This window comes from Sebastes umbrosus, chromosome 4, assembly GCF_015220745.1.
Source record: "Sebastes umbrosus isolate fSebUmb1 chromosome 4, fSebUmb1.pri, whole genome shotgun sequence".
In the NCBI taxonomy this organism is placed as follows: Eukaryota; Metazoa; Chordata; class Actinopteri; order Perciformes; family Sebastidae; genus Sebastes; species Sebastes umbrosus.
In genome coordinates, this window is record NC_051272.1 from 1,522,151 (window position 1) to 1,540,921 (window position 18,771).

The 18,771-nt window shown below is 45.8% G+C and overlaps 1 protein-coding gene across 1 annotated transcript in view; it reads right to left on the reverse strand.

The window, feature by feature from the left end:
• LOC119486926 (A disintegrin and metalloproteinase with thrombospondin motifs 20) overlaps positions 1-18,771 on the reverse strand; it is a 95,242-nt gene that overhangs the window by 56,473 nt on the left and 19,998 nt on the right. Inside the window, exons 5-11 of the mRNA XM_037767474.1 lie at positions 15,865-15,948; positions 14,565-14,689; positions 14,434-14,474; positions 13,962-14,067; positions 9,990-10,136; positions 6,213-6,354; positions 5,573-5,677 (exon numbers count right to left, since the gene is read on the reverse strand). Of these exons, the coding sequence (XP_037623402.1) occupies positions 5,573-5,677; positions 6,213-6,354; positions 9,990-10,136; positions 13,962-14,067; positions 14,434-14,474; positions 14,565-14,689; positions 15,865-15,948 (750 nt within the window). The remainder of the gene's footprint in view (positions 1-5,572; positions 5,678-6,212; positions 6,355-9,989; positions 10,137-13,961; positions 14,068-14,433; positions 14,475-14,564; positions 14,690-15,864; positions 15,949-18,771) is intronic.

An 18,771-nucleotide genomic window follows, 5' to 3' on the forward strand; every position in this document is an offset into this window, starting at 1 on the left:
TTAGACACCACGCTATAATCATCCAAACACATCTTCCTGCTTCGACACAGCCAGCAATGAAAGCTCCACTCACTGGCCACCTGACACAGTAACTCCATCAGCAAACTACATGAACGCTAAAACAACAATCCTCTTGTTCGCCCAAATCCACAGATATGTCCGTGATGATGGCAAATCAAAGTGGCAACATCCTGCAAATATCCAGAGATTAGCAGAGAGCGACACCGACACCAGACTCACACAATCCCAAGCTCCAGTACAAGCACACACACACTCACACACACACACACACACACAGCCCCAGCATCATACGACAAGTCTGTCAGGCTGCCAGGGAGCTCCAGCCAACACTCGCCGCCTCCGCCAACAGACTCCGTGTTCTGCCCTGGCTTCACTTTTCAAGACCTCACTATCTCACTCTAATTGGCTGAAACCAGAGCAGGTCGTCATTCTTTTCCAAAAGGAATGCTCTGGAAATCAAAAACAACTTCCCGTTTATTCACTTACACTAACCACTCAATTAAGACCGCTATTAAGAGAGCTTTTTGGGGGTTTCACACGTAAAGAAAAGCTCAGCAAGCAGACGTCGAACTGAAGGAAATCATAAAGAATATTTTGTTTGTCATTTTGCAACAAAATTCTCCAAAAAAAAGAAATGGCAACGGAGCTTTCAGTTACATTAGTACAAGTTGACAATAAAATGAACAAAAGTGAGAACAAAACAGCAGTTTATTCAAGCTCCGCCGCCGCCTTTTTCCCCTCCGCCACCCACTGAGCAACGACGTGGTGAGAGGCAGTGCAGGGATCTTCAAATGTGGATGCAGGGCTAAACGGCCCCCGACTTTGGCTTGACAGGCGCTTATTGACCATGCTGGCAGGCCCCTTAATCTACACGCACACACACATCTGCATGTGTGCACACTTACATTAAATGTAATTAATTCTGCAAGAATAGAAATGCAACACACACACATACGTACTACATGCATGTATGCACACACAATCAAAACACACACACATACACACACACACAGACGCACAAGCAGGATCCTTTTGAAGAGTGAGAGGGACCGAAAAGAGGGGGGGAGTGAATGGAGAGAGAGAGCAGGAGAAGAGAGGATGGAGTGGAGGGAGGGAGGGTGGTGGCGGTATTTATAGACAACAAGTGATGGGATGCCCTCGTTAGTGCACGGCCCAGTGAGCCAGATGACAGACGCGCCGCCAAAGGTCATGTGACCGCATTACTCACTCCGGCGCCCCGTGAGAGGGCCCGTTGAGCAACAGAGAGGGAGGCAGAGGAGAAGGGGAACAGAGGGGGGAGAAAACTACCCATGAACCCTGCAGTGCCCGTTGCCCTATTTCAGCTCAGCTGTATACAAACAAACTTTTTTTTTTCCACTCTTCATTTAGAGGACGTGCCTCTCTCTCTCTCTCTCTCTCTCTCGCTCTCTCCACTTTTTGGGCACTGACCTGAATTACCCGATGCGGTCACAACTTTGTTTCGTAACCCGACGGAACAAAAAACTCTCCCCAGACGACGCAGTCACAAGAGGTGACCGCTCAGAAGATCTACTTTTTCCACAAGAGATGACGTTTTCCCGTGTAATCCCTCAGAATGACCTGGCAGGCTGTGGCCTAATGACAGGCTTCGGATAAGAGACCTTTAAAGGGGAGCTGTGGTTGCTAACACAATACCTGCTGCGAGTTTCCCCCCATAGAGGCCATAGCTGTAATCCTCCAGATCTGACACACTCCCCCCTCAGGGCTCTGCAGACACCTCAGAGCCAGGAGCTCGACCCAAGACCCCCAGACCTGAAACTCATGACTTCTTTGAAGAAAGAATGAGAAAGGAGTCAGCAGAAGAGGTGTGATGGCTGCAGCGCATTAAGGACGTCTAGGAAAAGAGATAGTGGACGAACGCGAGAGAGATACGAAGAAAGAACAATGAAATACTGACGTCAGAGAGTCGGGAAGAATCATCTGCAGATTATCAGACTTTCTGAACCACACACACACAAACACACCAAAACCAAAACACCACATAAAAGAGGTCTTGTGTGGGCAGGTGAGCGTCGGAGCAGGGTCCCGATCTCTTTCAACTTCAAACAGCCCCCTGTATGAAGATGAAGCCGGGCCCTCAGCCCTACAAACAAAGGTGGTGCCTCCACTCAGACAAACTAAGAAATGAGTTTGTGCATTTGTTCATATAGAAAATAACTACTATTAAAAGATCGCATATGATTTTTGTGGCTTTTTAGGGGCTCTAGGGATGTCCATGTCCATTTGTTGGTTGGTCCACCACTTAGGTTCAAACGGAAAAATCTCGACAACTGTTGGATGGACTGACAGGAACATGTGTACAGATATTCACAGTGTGATTTGGGGATCAACAGACGTTTAGATGGCTAGGATGAACGTATACAGGTAAGTGTTGTTACAGCCTTTATATGATTTCAGTGTAAAGTAGTAGGACCAAGTCATTGTTATGCAAGTCACAAGTAGGTCTCAAGTCTTTGCACTCATGTCCAGAGTCAAGTCCCAAGTCCTAAACTTTGAGTTTCGAGTCCTAAACAAGTCATAATGTGGTCTTCAGCAAATGTAATGCCATTTTAACAACAGAGTAACTGGCTCTCAGTAACGGTAGTTCCTCATGGTTTTCTCCTGCAACTTGATTGGAGGCTGTGGGATTGGTTCAAATAAACACAAGCCCCAATAATATTAAACCAAAAATAAAGAGTCCAGAAGTTCAGTTTTTTTTCCCCCACGAGTAAATCCTCTTCCTAAACAAATCACTAAAGGATATCTCAAAGAGTGAATAAACCCAACATCTCTGACGGTGTCGGCGTTACCTCGGACCGGTACCGGGCAGTTGGTCGTCTTCATGCAAACACTTTTTAAATAACATACTTTTTAATCTTTGGGCTTGGGGGCGAAGGTATCAAGTGTCTTCAAGTCAAAAGGCTCGAGTCCAAGTGAAGTCACAAATCACTGGTGTTAAAGTCCAAGTCTAAAGTCATCAAATCTGTGACTCGAGTCCACACCTCTGGTTATATGTAACTTACACTTATCAAACAAATTCAACCTGGTTTTAGCTAAAAGTCTCTTTGGACCTACAAAATGACCCAATCAGTGTTTACAGGGTTCCAATAAAGACCACCACACATCTATTGTAATCTCACTAAGTCAGCTCAAATTGGGTTAAGGGTTTGTAGCTTATTAAAGCAAAGCACTCGGTGTGATTAAACCAACAGCGTGTCTCCTCCAGCGTCTCTCCCACAGACGGGCTGAGAGCAGTATGGGAGCAGCGATCCCAGGGCCATTATTACGCTTTAGTCTGGTTGTTGTGGTTGGATTAAGATGTTAGCTATCCCCTGTTAACCTCTCCTCACTAGACAGGGCTCATCCAGGACCTAACATGGTGAGGAGGGAGATGGAGCCAGATGAAAGGATATAGAGGATATATAAGACTTACATGGGCCCACACTGCAAAAGACTCCTGGAGGGCAGAAGGTTAAGGAGAGAAGAGAAGCCTCCTTCTCTCTCTCTCTCTCTCTCTCTCTCTCTCTCTCTCTTCCTCATGCATGTTCCGAATGCTAAACACCAGCCCACCAAATCCTCATCCCTCTGTATACGTCCTCCTGACTCTCCTCCTCCCTCCTCTCCTCCCGCCTCCAGCGCTGCAGAATCACTGATGTGAGGTCTTTTGTGAGAGCGCCGGCTGGCCTCAGCCTGGGCTCTGTTACGGCCTGACCACTGACCCACTCACCCGCCTTTTAAAGAGGTTTTAGGGTCACGGGTTCACAACAAGGTGACTCAACTGTGAACGGCGGGTGGCATTCTCTTTCAAAGGGTCCGCGTCTTCACCTTTCCCTCTCAAGACTCTCGCTCCCTCTTTTTCGCCCCCCCTCCGATGTCTCTCTTTCCTTTCCTTTTTCTCTCTTTCTCTTTCACCCCCCTTCTTTCCATGTATCCTCAGTGACTGACCCGCCGTCTCAGCCCTAATTAGCATAGCATCCCAGAGCGAGGAGAACATGAAGGCTAATGGGGGTTGGGGCCCCGTAACAACACTGAGGGTAAAGCTTCAAGTTTCTAACCAGGGCCATCACCTGACCACATTTACATGGGCTTCTGCAACCAGAACGCAGGCAGGAGAGTAATGCATGATAAATTATTCCCTCTTCTTGGTAGGGGGAAGAAGGGAAAAGATATCAGAATGCAAAGCAGGTTTGGCTTGGGTCAGTAATGTAAAATGCAATGAGGCCAGCTTTAACACCGCTGCTGATTGGAGGAACAGAGGGAACACATTCAGTGTTTCAGTATCGTGATCAGAAACAAATATTTAAATCTGATCCATATTTGGGTTCAAAGCCAAAGAAATCTGGTTTCATGGTAGCTGCAAACAATTCTTTTGCTCTGCTTCAAATACCAGATGGACGGGCTTTACTATATCAGGATAGTTTAGTGTGTCAATCCAATGGCAGACTAGCCCACAACAAGAGGGTAAGTGAGATGCAGATGCATTTCACAAAACGTTTTGGTATGAGTTAAGGAGACATTAGAGTTAAGGGGTTTTCTATGTTGTACAAAATGTCCCTACAACTTGACTGCAGCTGTATACAGAGCTCCAGGGATGACGGATTGTTCTAGGCCAACCAGGAAGTTAGCATCTCCCTGGTTCCCTCCACAAAAAATGAGATTTTTTCCATTGGGTTTTGGATTATTGCAGATACCAAGTTCTGAGGCAAACACACAGTTATGGTTAACAAATGCATTTCACATTTAAATCCTGGTTTTTGTGCAGTAATAGAGTGGTGCAGGGATGACGTATTTTTGAAGGTCAAGCCGGAGTTTGGCCGGTTAGCTGGTTCCGTCGACAAAAATCCAACGGGATTTCTCCATTGGATTTTGGATTATTGCAGAAAATAAGTTCTGTGGCAAACAAATGTTTATGATACTTAAGCAATATAATCTCCACAAATGAACACCACTTTTATGATTTTTGAATGTAAATACGATCGCCAGAAGTAAAAAGCTAACGTTAGGCTATAAACAAACTAGACCACGGTCACATGAATGTGAGTATACTGTACACAACGAGGCTGTAAAGGAGGACGAGTCCGCGTGATGACGTGTCATTTAGTCACTTGTTAGCAACCGCCTTTTTTAAGACACATAAAGGCTTCTAAATTCACGAGTGGGATATTTACTGGCGTATTTTATATCGTAGAACAAAACATTAAAATCTCTTCAGCTTGTGTTAACCACAGACCTTACGGTATTTCAGGCATCTAACTAAAAACATTCAAAAAAACGTATTTACTTCCAGACGAGGGAACCAGAAGTGCTAAAATGCGAACTCACTTCCGGGTTTTAAGACTCACTCCTGGAGCGCTCTATTGAGACCGACGCCTACACTCCCTAACTGAACATCAACTGCAGAACAACAAGTGTCGTTTTACTCACAAAAACATCTGCGAGTCAATCAAAAAGTTATAGTACAGGAAATCAACCTCCTACTGTATGATCTGTTCATTAAGCAACACAAGAGAGCCACACATGTGGAGCGACTTACCATTCCGTGTCCACAGTCAGTCCCATCAGCCAGTGGCATGTGTTGTGTGCGACATCCTTTATGGTCCCCCTCTGCACTGGTACACCACAGCCTCTTGCACTGTTTCTGTTGTGGACGGGGGAGTGGTTGCATTAATCACTTTGCGGATTTTAACTGCTATTTCCTGCCATATTGTCTTCTTGTCTTTTGGGAGGAAGAGTGCGTGATTGCGGATTGAAATATGGTTGTTGGTTTCTTCAAACAATATTTCAGTCTAAGTGGGAACTGACACTTTCTTTTGTGCTTTATTGCTTTACAGACATGTGCAAGATGCATTTTAAATGGCCCAGCATCAGGTTTTAATTAGTGGCATTCAACAATAGGCATCTGCCTCTTTGAATGCTGTTAAAATGCATGCTATACGTTCCGCATAGCAATTTACAGATTAAATGTATTCCACTGTATAGTACAATGAAGAGTCATTAACAGTAAATTCAATTTAACTGACTAGAGTTTCATATCTTTATGGAAGCCTGAGGGTTCATAAACACAAGGTTCTCCTGAGTCGACGACAACCATCTCAGATCTAATTCCACATGGAGTGTTAATTCTTCACTTTTCTAGTGTGGTTTTTACACGCTTTGATAGTAAGCCAACTCACCATGTAAGGGCAGATTTGGGAACCGGGTCCAAACATCAGTTCACACTGTCTGTTGGCGTTGTAGATTTGACCGGGAAGGAGGGTGGGCAGCTCGTACGTCCTGCCTACTGGCTCATCAAGGAGGCACTCCCCATAGCCGGTGCTAAAAAGAACAGTAAGAAAGTGTGTACAGCAGATGAAAAAGAAAGCACAAAACCATACAAGTGTGTGCACAAACACACACATGCACAAGGCAAACATTCATGGTATGAACTTTTTCAGGATAATCCAGTATTATATGACGCCTGAAACACGTTTTTCATAAAGGCAACGTAAACATCTCTCTGTCACTGTCTGTGATCATCCTCAGATGTGTGTTCCCCTCTGGGTGGTCTGTAAAGAGACACTGATACCGCTTCTCCTCAATAACCTGTTAGTAAATGCTGTCACTATGAAACTGGAGTCAGGCGCCACACACTGAATAAAACAGCATTTTGATACAGAGGATCTGCACGTTGACCACATTTTTTAACCGAGGTGTATTTATCTGTGCTGGAGGAGGGAAAGAAAAGAGAATTTGGCATCATAAAGCAGCCTGATTAAGTTACATAGATCGGTGCCAGCACCAGCGCCAGCAGCATTGCAGCATAATGACAGATTGTGCGGTGCCACACCCTGAGCTACGACACAGTAACAGAGACAACAAAAGCACAGCTGGACTGCAGAGCCAGCATATAAAACCATCAGCCTGTACGGTTGTGAAAAAGCACAAATCAAACATGTTAGCGGAGCGAGCCGAGCCTCAAAGGATCTCTGCTTTTTTTTGTTGTTTACTTTTGAGAAAGGAAACTTGGCGGACGAGACGTGTACAGTATAGATGTGTAATTACACAACATGTCTGCGCCGCTCTGACAAATTTAATCCGGGATTGAGCCGGTAAAACACCTGCTCCATACAGCACCGGCTGATGTGACAGGCCGATAATTACACAGGATTATACAGAGTTACCGTCACTTTGTTTCTTTCCCCCTTTCATTTCCAGCCATAATGTCAGAAAGTGCACAGCGAGCAGCGCTGGGTGGCGGAGGGGATGATTGCATGAGAAGAATAAAGCAGAAGTGGAGGATACTGTGAATGAAAGACTATGGAGCAGCCTGTCAAAGAATCATACAGACAGTCCCATATTACAGCGTCTGTCAGCAGCTGGTCATCTGTCTAATCAGATGACCAACTTAATGACTATTAAGACAGACAGACAGACAGAGGGAGAAGGGGTCAGCGTGGTCATTTATTAAATGAAACGGCTTTTTTTTTTCCTTAAGAATATCGGCTGTGCGGATTCAAGACGGCGAGGCGATTCCTCTCTGGCACCAGCGGAGATTCCACACCTGGCAGCCATCGGGAAACTTGAAAGCGAGTTTATTTATAAGATGCCTTATAGTTGGCTGTTTGTGCGCTCGTCATAAAGAGACTAAACAATAATAGTTTCCATGTACACCATACTGGGTTTCCCTCTGCAGACACTGCAAGAAGTCGACTCATATGTCAGATTGATGTTTTCTCGCAGAGGAAATGACACGGAGCATCGCTGTGCAGCGTTTGATCAAACAGCGCCGAGTAAACTGCCGTCATGTCGGAGTTCTGTCTCTGACAGCATGTAGTGATTATTGTACGGGGGAGATAGAAAACGAGATAATGACAGAAGTTTAGTTGAATTTGGAGCAACAGACGGAAAATAAAGATCCATCTTGATTTTATTAAGAAAATGAAAAAAGTATAGAAATGATTTCACATGGGCGGGGGGGGGGGGCTGCTGCTAGAGAGGTTAGGCTAATTTTGAAGGTGTGTAATGGAAAATGACAGGGTTTGCCCTCTACTAATGATTACGTGGTTTCAACACCAAGCGAACACAACAATTAGTGGGTGGCAACAGTGAAAGATTTGCATTTGACTTTTATATGTGGATTTTGAGGCTTAAATGAGACGGCACGGTGCCACAGAGGGAATGAATGGTTGCTTTATGTAGCCGTTGACACACAATAACGCTGCACAACACCGGGATGCTTTTCATCAGCTTTTCAGGTGTTCAGTGCACATTATTACAGCAACAGTGAGATAAAGGGGGTGAGGAGGAGGAGGAGGAGGAGGAGGAGGAGGAGGAGGAGGAGGGGAATCCTTTGATTTTTGAAAAGGGATGTTTGAGAGGTGGCGCAGCCTTTCGTTTTTTTCAAACGGGTAGGAGAGCGGTGCGGATTGAATTTGCTCTTCGGGGAGAATGGGCAGTCAAAACACTGACGTACTTGACCAGGTCAGCCCGCTGAGCAGGAGCGGTGCTGTACAAGTGGTAGTTTGAATCAATGCTCCTCATTGTTGGCTGGAGACGGATTTTTTAAAAAAAGCACTTGGACGACACTCTGGAGGGTCTTTCCCACCGCCGCGGCTCCCACACTGAGATACTCTCTTCATACCTACATTGTTTGTTATATATCCCGTATGGTTAACAAATGCATTTCGCATTTACATCCTGGTTTTCGTGCAGTAATAAAGTGGTGCAGGGATGAGCTGGAGGTTAGCATCACACTGGGGATTGTTCCATTGGATTTTGGATTATTGCAGAAAATCAGCTCTGTGGCAAACAAACGTTTATGATACTTACACGTTTTGTTCAGCAAGATAATCTCCACCAGTGAACACCACTTTTATGATTTCTGAAGGGTGAATACAATCACCAGAAGTAAAGAGCTAACGTTAGGCTATAAACGAACTACACCACGGTCACATGAGCGTGAGTATACACAACGAGGCTATAAAGGCGGATGAGTCGGTGTGATGACGTTTAGTAGTCTCATTTAGCCACTTGCTAGTAACTGACTTTTTTAAGACACGTAAAAGCCTCAAATTTCACAAATAGGATATTTACTGACCTGTTTTATGCCATAGAACAAATCGTTAAAAGCTCTTCAGCTTGAGTTAACCACAGTGCTAAAAGTGCTAACTCATTTTGGGGTTTTAGGACTCACTCCTGTAGCGCTCTATGAGCCACAACACAGCCGACACGGACCGGACCAAATAATAAAGAGATTCATCTTCCGCTGAATGTTCCGACCACTCGTTGTTGATGTCAGCGCTGGCTGGAAACTATGTGAAGCACAACCTTAAAACTTAAAACACTGAGCTCTCGAGAAGCATCTGGTCAACAAGGCCGTCCTTTGTGGAGTCCTCCACAATTAACAGAGGAAAGGAGGCAAAGACTAAAGGGTCACGTCCAGGGAAGATATAATTATAACTGACATTTCCCCCATCTTAAAGGGAAGCCTTTCACCGGCATCAGCGACCACGGTGCGGGTTAGGAGTTGCTGAATGAGCCGTTGCCCCGTGTTACAGGTTTTTGGCGTGGAAAGCAGGCTGGTTGACCAGATTGCTGTTTGCCCAGCATCTTGAGAGCACGGCTCCGTCTGAGTGGGGGGGAGACAGCTGAGGGGCCGCGAGAGATCCATCGCTCGGGTCAGCCGAGGAAGACCCCCGGATTCAAACAGGAAATACTCTTTCAACACCAGGCAATAACAAGTCCACACAGTTTACATTGTGGCTGACCTGTCTGCGGAGCGCTGCGAGAGACGTGGAAGCGGTTTTGTTTAGCCGGCCACGTCACAACAAGTAAAAGTTGACGGCACACTAAAAATGTGGATGTGGTAATATGAGATTGGAAGAGGAGCATCCATGAGAAGAGCCCGTAATCAGTCATGTGTTTGGATGATAAATCAGGTTCAAATTGAGGAGAGCAGAGCTGGTACCTACTCTAGAAACTCTGTGATGTACTTGCGGCTGCACTTGGACCACGACCAGGGATTGGTGTCGTAGTTGAGTGTGGGAGCCATGACGTGATACTGGTGCTTCATGCCCGCCTCCCGACACTTTGGGTTGTCATCGTGAGGCATGTTGAACCTGAGAGAGGAAGAAGAAGATGGAGAGAGGGATATAAAGGAACACACACATAGTGATTATCAGCTGCTTAATGGCTCAGTCGCAGCAAGGAGGATAAATGTCACAGGATTTACATTCAGCCATTTTTAACAGGGGATCACCCCTTAGGACGGATTCAATAAAACTCAAACTGGCCAGTAGATGGTGCGACATTTTATGTCATTCTTTATCTATCAGCATCTGTTCCCCTCCACCATCAAGGCCAACATGCTAGTGGGAACCACCTCCAGCTCAACCCCTGAGAGGTCAAAGGTCACCATCACACATTCTCAAAGGGCTTAATGCAGAGGGAAAGGTAGGGGCTGTAACACCGTGCACGTCAACACATACACATGTACATGTTGCTCTAGTGTCAACATGTAAGATGTATTTTCACCAGAGTCATGATTAGGGCTGCAACTAATGATTATTTTCATTATCTATTCATCTACTTATTATGTTTTTGATGTCAGAAAATTGTGGAAAAAGTTCCCACAGCAGGAGGTGTCATCTTCAAATTCCTTGTATAACAAAACTAAAAGATTTTCAGTTTGCACTGTCAGCGACAAATCCTCACATTTGAGAAGCTAGAAGCAGAAAATGTTTAGTAGTTTTGCTTAATAAATTATTTAAAAGCTTAAAGGTGCTCTATAAGATATTCAGAGCATTAATATAGCAGCAAACAACTATTGTCTATGTAAAGATATAGCGGAGTAATGTCTACCTGAGCAGAGGATGAAGTCACTCTCCCTCTGTGTGTGTTGTAATCTGAGCTTCTCTGTGCTTTGTTGACATCGCCGGACCGGCCTCGTATGTGTTTTAGTGCTTTCGGTGCATGTGGGAGTGCCCCACTGACTAGCTCATGGCCGCCGCTCTGCACTGCGCTCATACTGCGGTTATCGCTGATATCGCCGTCCCAATTCACGGCGGCGTTGCGAAGGGGTGGCGCACACCAATGTTGTCATTGTTTGCACTGTTAGCGTTGTTAGCTGCTAGCCGTTGGCTCAGCGTCGTGCAGAGGCATTTTGAATTCAGCACTTTGTGTTGATCTACTAATCATTAATTAATTGTTTCAGCGTCGCAAACAATAAAACAAGAGTCTTCACAGAAGAACATCTGCATAAAGTGAAGTACACAGCGTGGCATCTGCACATTAATAAATGCATCCAGGCTGACAACACTTGGCAGTCTCATAAAGGACGTTTTCTTGATCATGTCCAGAATAGCGTAGTCCGATACAGATGTCCTGTTTTGTGCTGTGGTTTGGAGTACACCCATAAATACATGTAGTGCATGCACACGAGCGCGCACACGTCTAAACACACAGACAACCACACACACACACACACACACACACACACACACACACACAGGAAGAACCCATGCAGCTGTATGATGTCTCTGAGATGTTTACAACAGGATGTGGGCCAGTGCTCGGCTCGGGACTGTGGCCGAGGGTCAATCCATACCGACCACACAAACAAGACCTAGCATGGCTGGCATGAGGCCCACCCTGCAGGGGCCGAGGGCCTGAAGGCAAACACCCAGGGAATAATTAAGCCTCTGGCACAGTAATGAGCTCCGCACACACAAACCGAGCTGTTGGATGATGCTGACAACATCAAACCAGGCTCAAATGGTATTTGCACGATTAACTATTCTTTGTCACATACAGTATGACGGTGCACAGGTGCATCAGGGTGATGCAGACGGTGACAGGCAAGTTTAAAATGAACAGCTCGATAGTTTGACTTTCTTATTATCGTGAAAGGGGTTTGTGACGAGTTCCAAGCAATTTGCACTCCCAACACGCTGTGATGATTTAGTGGTCCCAGATCTGAAGGGCACAAATGAGGACAGTCTTAAAATCCTGAGATGAGAGCCTTTTAGTGTAATTAGGCCGTAAATCAGGACGTTTTGTGTCTCTCTCTCTCTTTGGCGACCTCAAGGGACGGATCAATCAATAGAGGAGTCGATTCCAGCGGGAGGGTATACCATCCGGACTGATTAGTTAGAGTCCACTCACTTATACCGAGAGCTCTCAACATAAACAAGCTGCTTTGTTCTCTGCACATCACATCCTTCATGCCGTGCTGTCATACAAGCAGATTTTCAGCGAGACAAAGACAGATTCCTGTGCTGAAATGCTCATAAATAACAGTGAGAGTAAGACATACTGCTGCAGCGATGACAACCTGAATTCCTGCAGATTTGGGTGTGCATAAATAAAGAGTCAGAGCAAACAGTGCAGTCTGCAGGAACGAACTCTATAAGCATTTCAACAGAGACAGAGCTCAGTGACAGAGTCAGTGGATTATCCGCCAAGTTATGTGTGATCATTTTAAGACGTCACGTGGCCTCACATATTCCTTAAGATGTTAAAGAAGAAAGCTGTAGACTCTACTGTGATATCAAAATGTCATTTAGAGCCTTGGCATCGTCTAATGACAAACTCGATTACATGTGTCACCTTTAAACGGCGATCAAATGACGCTGAAAATCCCCACGATGGCTATTAGCAATCGCACGTCCTTGCGGTCATCTGAGAAAGGCCTCCTATCCATTAGCCTAAATCTTTCTGTAATCTGCAATGCTCTCGAGTGGCTCCCACTACCTGACACTGGCTTTCCCAGAGCGCTAAACACTCCTGTGAACGCAGCGATTAACCACACCGAGAGGCAGAGCCAACTGGGCCTCCAGCTGCTTGAACTTTAGCATAAACAGATCCACACGAGATGCGAGGGGAAGAAGAAGAAGAAGGGGGGAGGCGGAAGACTCGTCCATCTGGCTGCTCTGGTCCGATCTCTCCACTTGGAAGAATGTGTGAGCGGGGACAGAGGAGGCAGAAGAATATCTTTCATTCTTCACCAGCGGCTCACACGACGACACTGGGCCTTTTTTTCACGGGCCTACGCAAACGGACGGGCAGACCGGAAAGAAAATCTCACACTCAATTTCACTTTTATACTCCGCCAGGGAAGTGGGCAGGAAGAAAGAATAGGGAAACAAAAAAAAAAGATGGATGCTTCATCTTTCTCCATAAAATATGCGCTCGCTGAGAAGATGTTTGTGTGAAAGGAGAACCGGAGCATCTAAAGCTGCTTCTCAAATCACACCACATTTCAATTAACTCAACTGGTTACGAGACGGAGGCGGTAGTGAGTGATTTACTGTGATTTTGTCTGATGGATGTTTAGAATAAACATCTCCCATACGAGAGATAAAGCCACAGATTATACATTATACAAGTCTTTTTTTCCTCTTCACACAAGTGGCAATATTAGCTTGTTGTGAAAACAGCCTCTGGCAGACAGGCGTGTTGTGATAACAGCGCCGTTACTCGCTAACACACACGTTAAATATGACGGCACTGTGACATCGTCAGCTTGGTCTTATCAGTCGTCCAGGCTGATACGTGGAAATAAGCGAGCTCCTCAATACTAAACAGAATATTTAGCCTTGCACCGTCTGATAAAGTTCTGTGTGCCACTTTCAAGACATCTTAGGATGTATTTACTGGTTTTAGAGAATCTAATCTCATCCACATATCCACACTGAATTTCATCTGAGCTTACTCGGACACATATAGGGTTAACTTGTTGAGCTGTATAGCGAGGTATTATATTATAGACTGGCATGTTATTAAAAGTCAAGTTTTCACTTTATTATGTTTTGCACCTGTGACTGCTGTGCCCTCTTGATAAGAGGGCTTTTGTTAGTCAAAGCTGACTGTGAGGGGTGAGATAGTGTGTGTGTGTGTGTGTGTGTGTGTGTGTGTATGTACAGTATGTGTGTGTGTGTACTTACACATGGCCCAGCTCATGAGCGATGGTGAAGGACGCACTAATTCCATTTTCCTCACTGATGGAGCAGCTCCGGAACGGGTCGCACATGGTCCCCAGCTCCGCCAGCCCTGCAGGGTCACGTACACACACACACACACACACACACACACACACACACACACACACAGAGAAAAAACACAGAGATGCACATGAACACACGCAGACACACAGCTATTTGAAAAAAAAAAAACCTGCTGCTTGAGTGTTAAAGGCGATTAAACCATCAAAACTTCAGTTCCGTAAGAGAGATTAGCACCGCCACCGACTCCCTCCATCCTCCCTCCCTCCTCCCATTTCTACCACTCTGTTCTGTCACTATAATATTATTAGCTGACAGCTTGCACATAAACTCATTACAGCACAGTTTATGGCTGCCGGAGTGGAAAGTTAATTGAAAAGGACTTTTTGCAAAGAGAAAGAAGACAGAAGTTTACCTAACGTGTCGCATTTATCTTTGGCACGGCAGATGTCTTCCCTGAAACGAAAAAAAAAACACACACAATGCTGTTAGCTACTTTTTTAAATTTTCTTTTTTCACAAGTGAGGATGAGAGATGAGTGCGTACCTGGTGATGAGGAGTGCTGTGTCATGGTGAGAGGGATGGCTGTCGTCCTGGACGTTTTGGCTCTGCTGCCAGACGCAGAAGTTGTGGAGAGTCGTGGCGGCGTTGAAGCTCACTGTGGGCCCTTCCTGTTTACAGTGAAACACCATCGCGGATGTGACCAAGAAACCGGATAAACATATTGTAATGCTGTGAGTAGTAGTCAAAGTAAGTACGTCTCATGTAATAGGATATCCCACATATTTCAACATGTCTTATTCTCTCTACAATAGACTGTATGTATAGATGGACGACGCGTCTCCTCGTCCTCCCACTGTACAAAGTTAAGCCACAATATGCCGGTTACGGAGCTGTCATGTTGAGATTTTGACGTCATTTGGAGCCAGAGTCTGCACAGTAGTGATCGGGGTCTGGAGCCTGAGCCAATCACGAGCCTAACGAGGCCGTAGCTTGCTAGCATGAGCCACCTAGCAGCTACGTTAGCACCACGGTAGCTGTTTGGCTAGAAAGACACAACAACTAACCATAATATCTCTACAACTACATGTATGACCAAAGTGACACACGTTCTATAAGTCAGACTTGTGACGGTTATGGAAAGTTAAAGTCACGTCTCCTGTCTCATACAATTCCCCGAGCTTCCGGCTCCACAGCTACTTCACTCAGAATAGCATTGAATAACTAAATAAAACCAAACTTAGCAGAAAAATGAACACATGAACAAACATCAGCATGATAAGAACTACCTTAAGTGATAAACATCTTTGGGAAAAATATATTTGATGCATACTTAGTCCCATCCACTAACATGGAGGGGGCGGGATTTATGAGCTATACTGTAGCCAGCCACCAGGGGGCGATTGAGATGTTTTGGCTTCACTTTTGGGGAGCTGTCATGTCGTCCATCTTTATATACCGTCTTTGCTCTCTACTCGTCATGATAACGTTTGACTTACTTCGTTGAGTAACATTATTTTTGGCAAAAATAGATTTTAGGACAAAGATCAGGAGACCCTAGAGCTTCCAAACAACTTCAGTTCCCTTTAATTTAACTATTTAAGAACCAGCCACAGCGACCAAACAAACCACAGTGAGCCTCTCATGTGCAGGTGGCGAGCTGCCTCACTATAGTACCGTTTGTTTTCCAAGGAGACCTCTCTTGAGACTTGAGACTGACAAGGCAGGCAGTGTCCTTTCAAACAGGCCCCACAGAGAAAAGGCCAGGCCAGGGACACCTGCGCTGACGTCAGCCATATAGGAGACCTGGATACAGGCAGCATTCAGGAGACCCTGCACCGCTCACCTGTTCATTGTGGACGACGACCAGCTTGACAATCATGACGTTGATGAGGTTTCCTACGCTGGGGTCCCTGTACACCGCTGCTACCTGTAACAAAGACAAAACACACAGACAAGAAATGCAAACCTCCACTAACCTGAACCAGAGCACAGACAGTATAACAGCTACTCTACTTCTCTTCACTCAATACTGGAGAAATGAGAGAATACAGTACGTTTTTTTCTGGTTAAGCTCCACGGGGTTTAATCAAAACAGCAACAGTTCATGCAAGTACAAAAAAAACAGAGAATGTCTTGAGGGTAAGTTTAATCAACAGGGTATTAAAACCAATTACAATCCCCCCACAGACCTTTGGCATCGAGAAAAATAAACTGAAACCTGGACCCAGCAACAAATGTTCAAACTTCAGCCGAGCTGGATCTCAGAGCTCCTCTGTGAGGACAGCAAAACATTCCCTCTGTAGTTCTTTCCCCTCCGCTTCTCTCGCTCTTTCCCGTGCACCCCTGTCACGGTCGGCCAGCGGTCTCCTGAGGCCGTGTGCGGCCTCCTGACAGGAACTCATTAGTCCACCATAAACATTTAGCTTGTCTTAGCCTAGGGGGGGGAGGCAGACGTGGCCCGGGCCAGTCCAGAGTGGGCAAAGGGAGCCGACCTTTGTATGCTCTGAGTCCGACTGTGACACAGGACGTTGTTCTGTATGCTCTCGCCCCGATGCATGTTATTGTATGATCAGAGCAAGAACCAGAAGTGAAGGGGAACTGCAGTCTACACTGGACCATCAGTACCGTATCTCTCACACAGTCAGATAGCTAAAACTAAAAAGCTCTGAAGGTACAAGACGATGTCAGCAGGACCGCAGCTACCATCATCACACCGGGGGGCATATTCTGGGTAATAGTTCTGGGAATCTTTGCTGATAAATGACACAAAGAGGATTTACATTTGGGCTGCATTCGGGCCGTGGACACAGTGTTTGCTGCACCCTCTCACGTAAAAGGCGCCAGGGGTCTGCGGCGATGTCTGCAACCCACCCGACCCGTCTTGAAACACGGACCAAGGAGTCTAACGCACGTACGAGTCAGAGGGTGCAAGCAAAACCCCGTGGCGCAATGAAAGTGAGGGCCGGTGCGCGCCGGCTAAGGTGAGATCCCGGCCCAGCGGGGTCGGGCGCACCACCAGCCCGTCTCGCCCTAACCATCGGGGAGGTGGAGTGTGTGCGCGTGCCCGAAAGATGGTGACGAGAGGTTAATGTCACGCTGCCGTAAAGTGGTATCGGAGCCATTTTGCAAGTACGTGAGCACAGTATCGGACCCGATACCCGATACTGGTATCGGTATTGGGGGAATTTTGACTCATTTAAATATAAATTTAATTAAAGCTATTTGTCAGGGACCATGTACAAAAATGCATTATAACATGCAAAGAAAAGAGATTTGGCTACTAGCTACTAGAGGTTCTCCATCTGCAGTCCTTGTGCAGGTAAATGCAATCTCAAGTATTTCTAAAATGCTAGCACAAACACTATTCAGTGGTCAATATACTGTATATAATGTCATTTATCAGTCAGCATAAGCCAGTTTGATTAAACTGTGTCTAAAGTAAAGTGACAGAGAGACTGAGAAAGAAGAAAGGAAGGAAGAGTGTGTTTGTGTGCGTGTCTGCACCACTGGTCTGCAGACATGAGCGAGGCAGAACTAATGTTTCCACTTCAAACCTGGCAATAAAAACTGGTACTGTACCCTCACAGTCTTACTTAAGGATAACACGCCACTGACAATCATTACTCCGTCGTATGTTAATGAGTGTTTTGAACAGTCTGTCGTACTAGTGAGAGACGGACAGCAGAAGGGACACACAGTTCAGTGCAATTGATAACCTATCCTGCTTTGACACACAGACACTTTTACTATAATTTATACAGTCAGACAGTCAATGACAGCGTTACTGGTTTGATTACCAGCCTGCTCTCCCAGTCAGATATGGGACTCATAAAGAGGTCGAGGTGCTGAGTCAGGATTTTACCAATTAACTGAGCCACTTTCGTTGAAGCAGCAGCAGCAGCATGCAGCATGCAGCGAGGGTCACATCAGGGTTTACAACCAAAATGTCAAACAGTAACATCCGAGGGTAGAATAACAACAGAGCTGCACTGCTGGGATCTAGCTTCACATTTTAAAGCCTTTTTGTTAAGATTCAGAAATTGCTTGTTAGCAGCTTCACCTGTGACCGTTAAGTCAATGAAAGTCAGCGTCCTGTTGCTGGCGCTTGTGCTCGCTCTACATAGACATGAACGAGCATCGCTCAACACAGTGAGGAGACACACGTCAGCTAAAAGCACAATATCACTCTATATTTCAGCTGCTTGGCAGTAATGTTAGCTGACCAGACGAAGGTCTCTCCATGAATCAATGCTGATCCTAGTGTTGGCTTTTCCTGCCTCAGCCTCCCGATCGCGGCCGGAGGGAACGGGGGAGACGCCGGAGTTTTGGTCGGAGACGATAACGTTTCTCTCTGCGGAGCCCCGTCACTTCACAAGACACGGGAAACCTCTGTTGGTCTGGAGGAGCTGCAGCAGTTATTTCTGCACAAACGTCCACTGAACATTCACTAGATATTCTCAGAGCTAAACTAACTCTTCTGCAGTGTGGAGTGTGCGAGCATGCACGTGAGAGTGGAGCGAGTGAGAACGAGCACGGTGTGTGAGTGAAGGCAGGCCGAGGAGCAGAGACTACGGCCCTGGAGACCAGGATTACGATCTCCCCTGTGTCTTCACAGAAAATGTCCATATCCATATGTGTCAGAATGACCCGGTAGTGTGCATATATATATATAACGTATATTATATATATATATATATTCACTTACAATGATAACATATCCCCAAACTCAAACCATAATAATACTGAACGA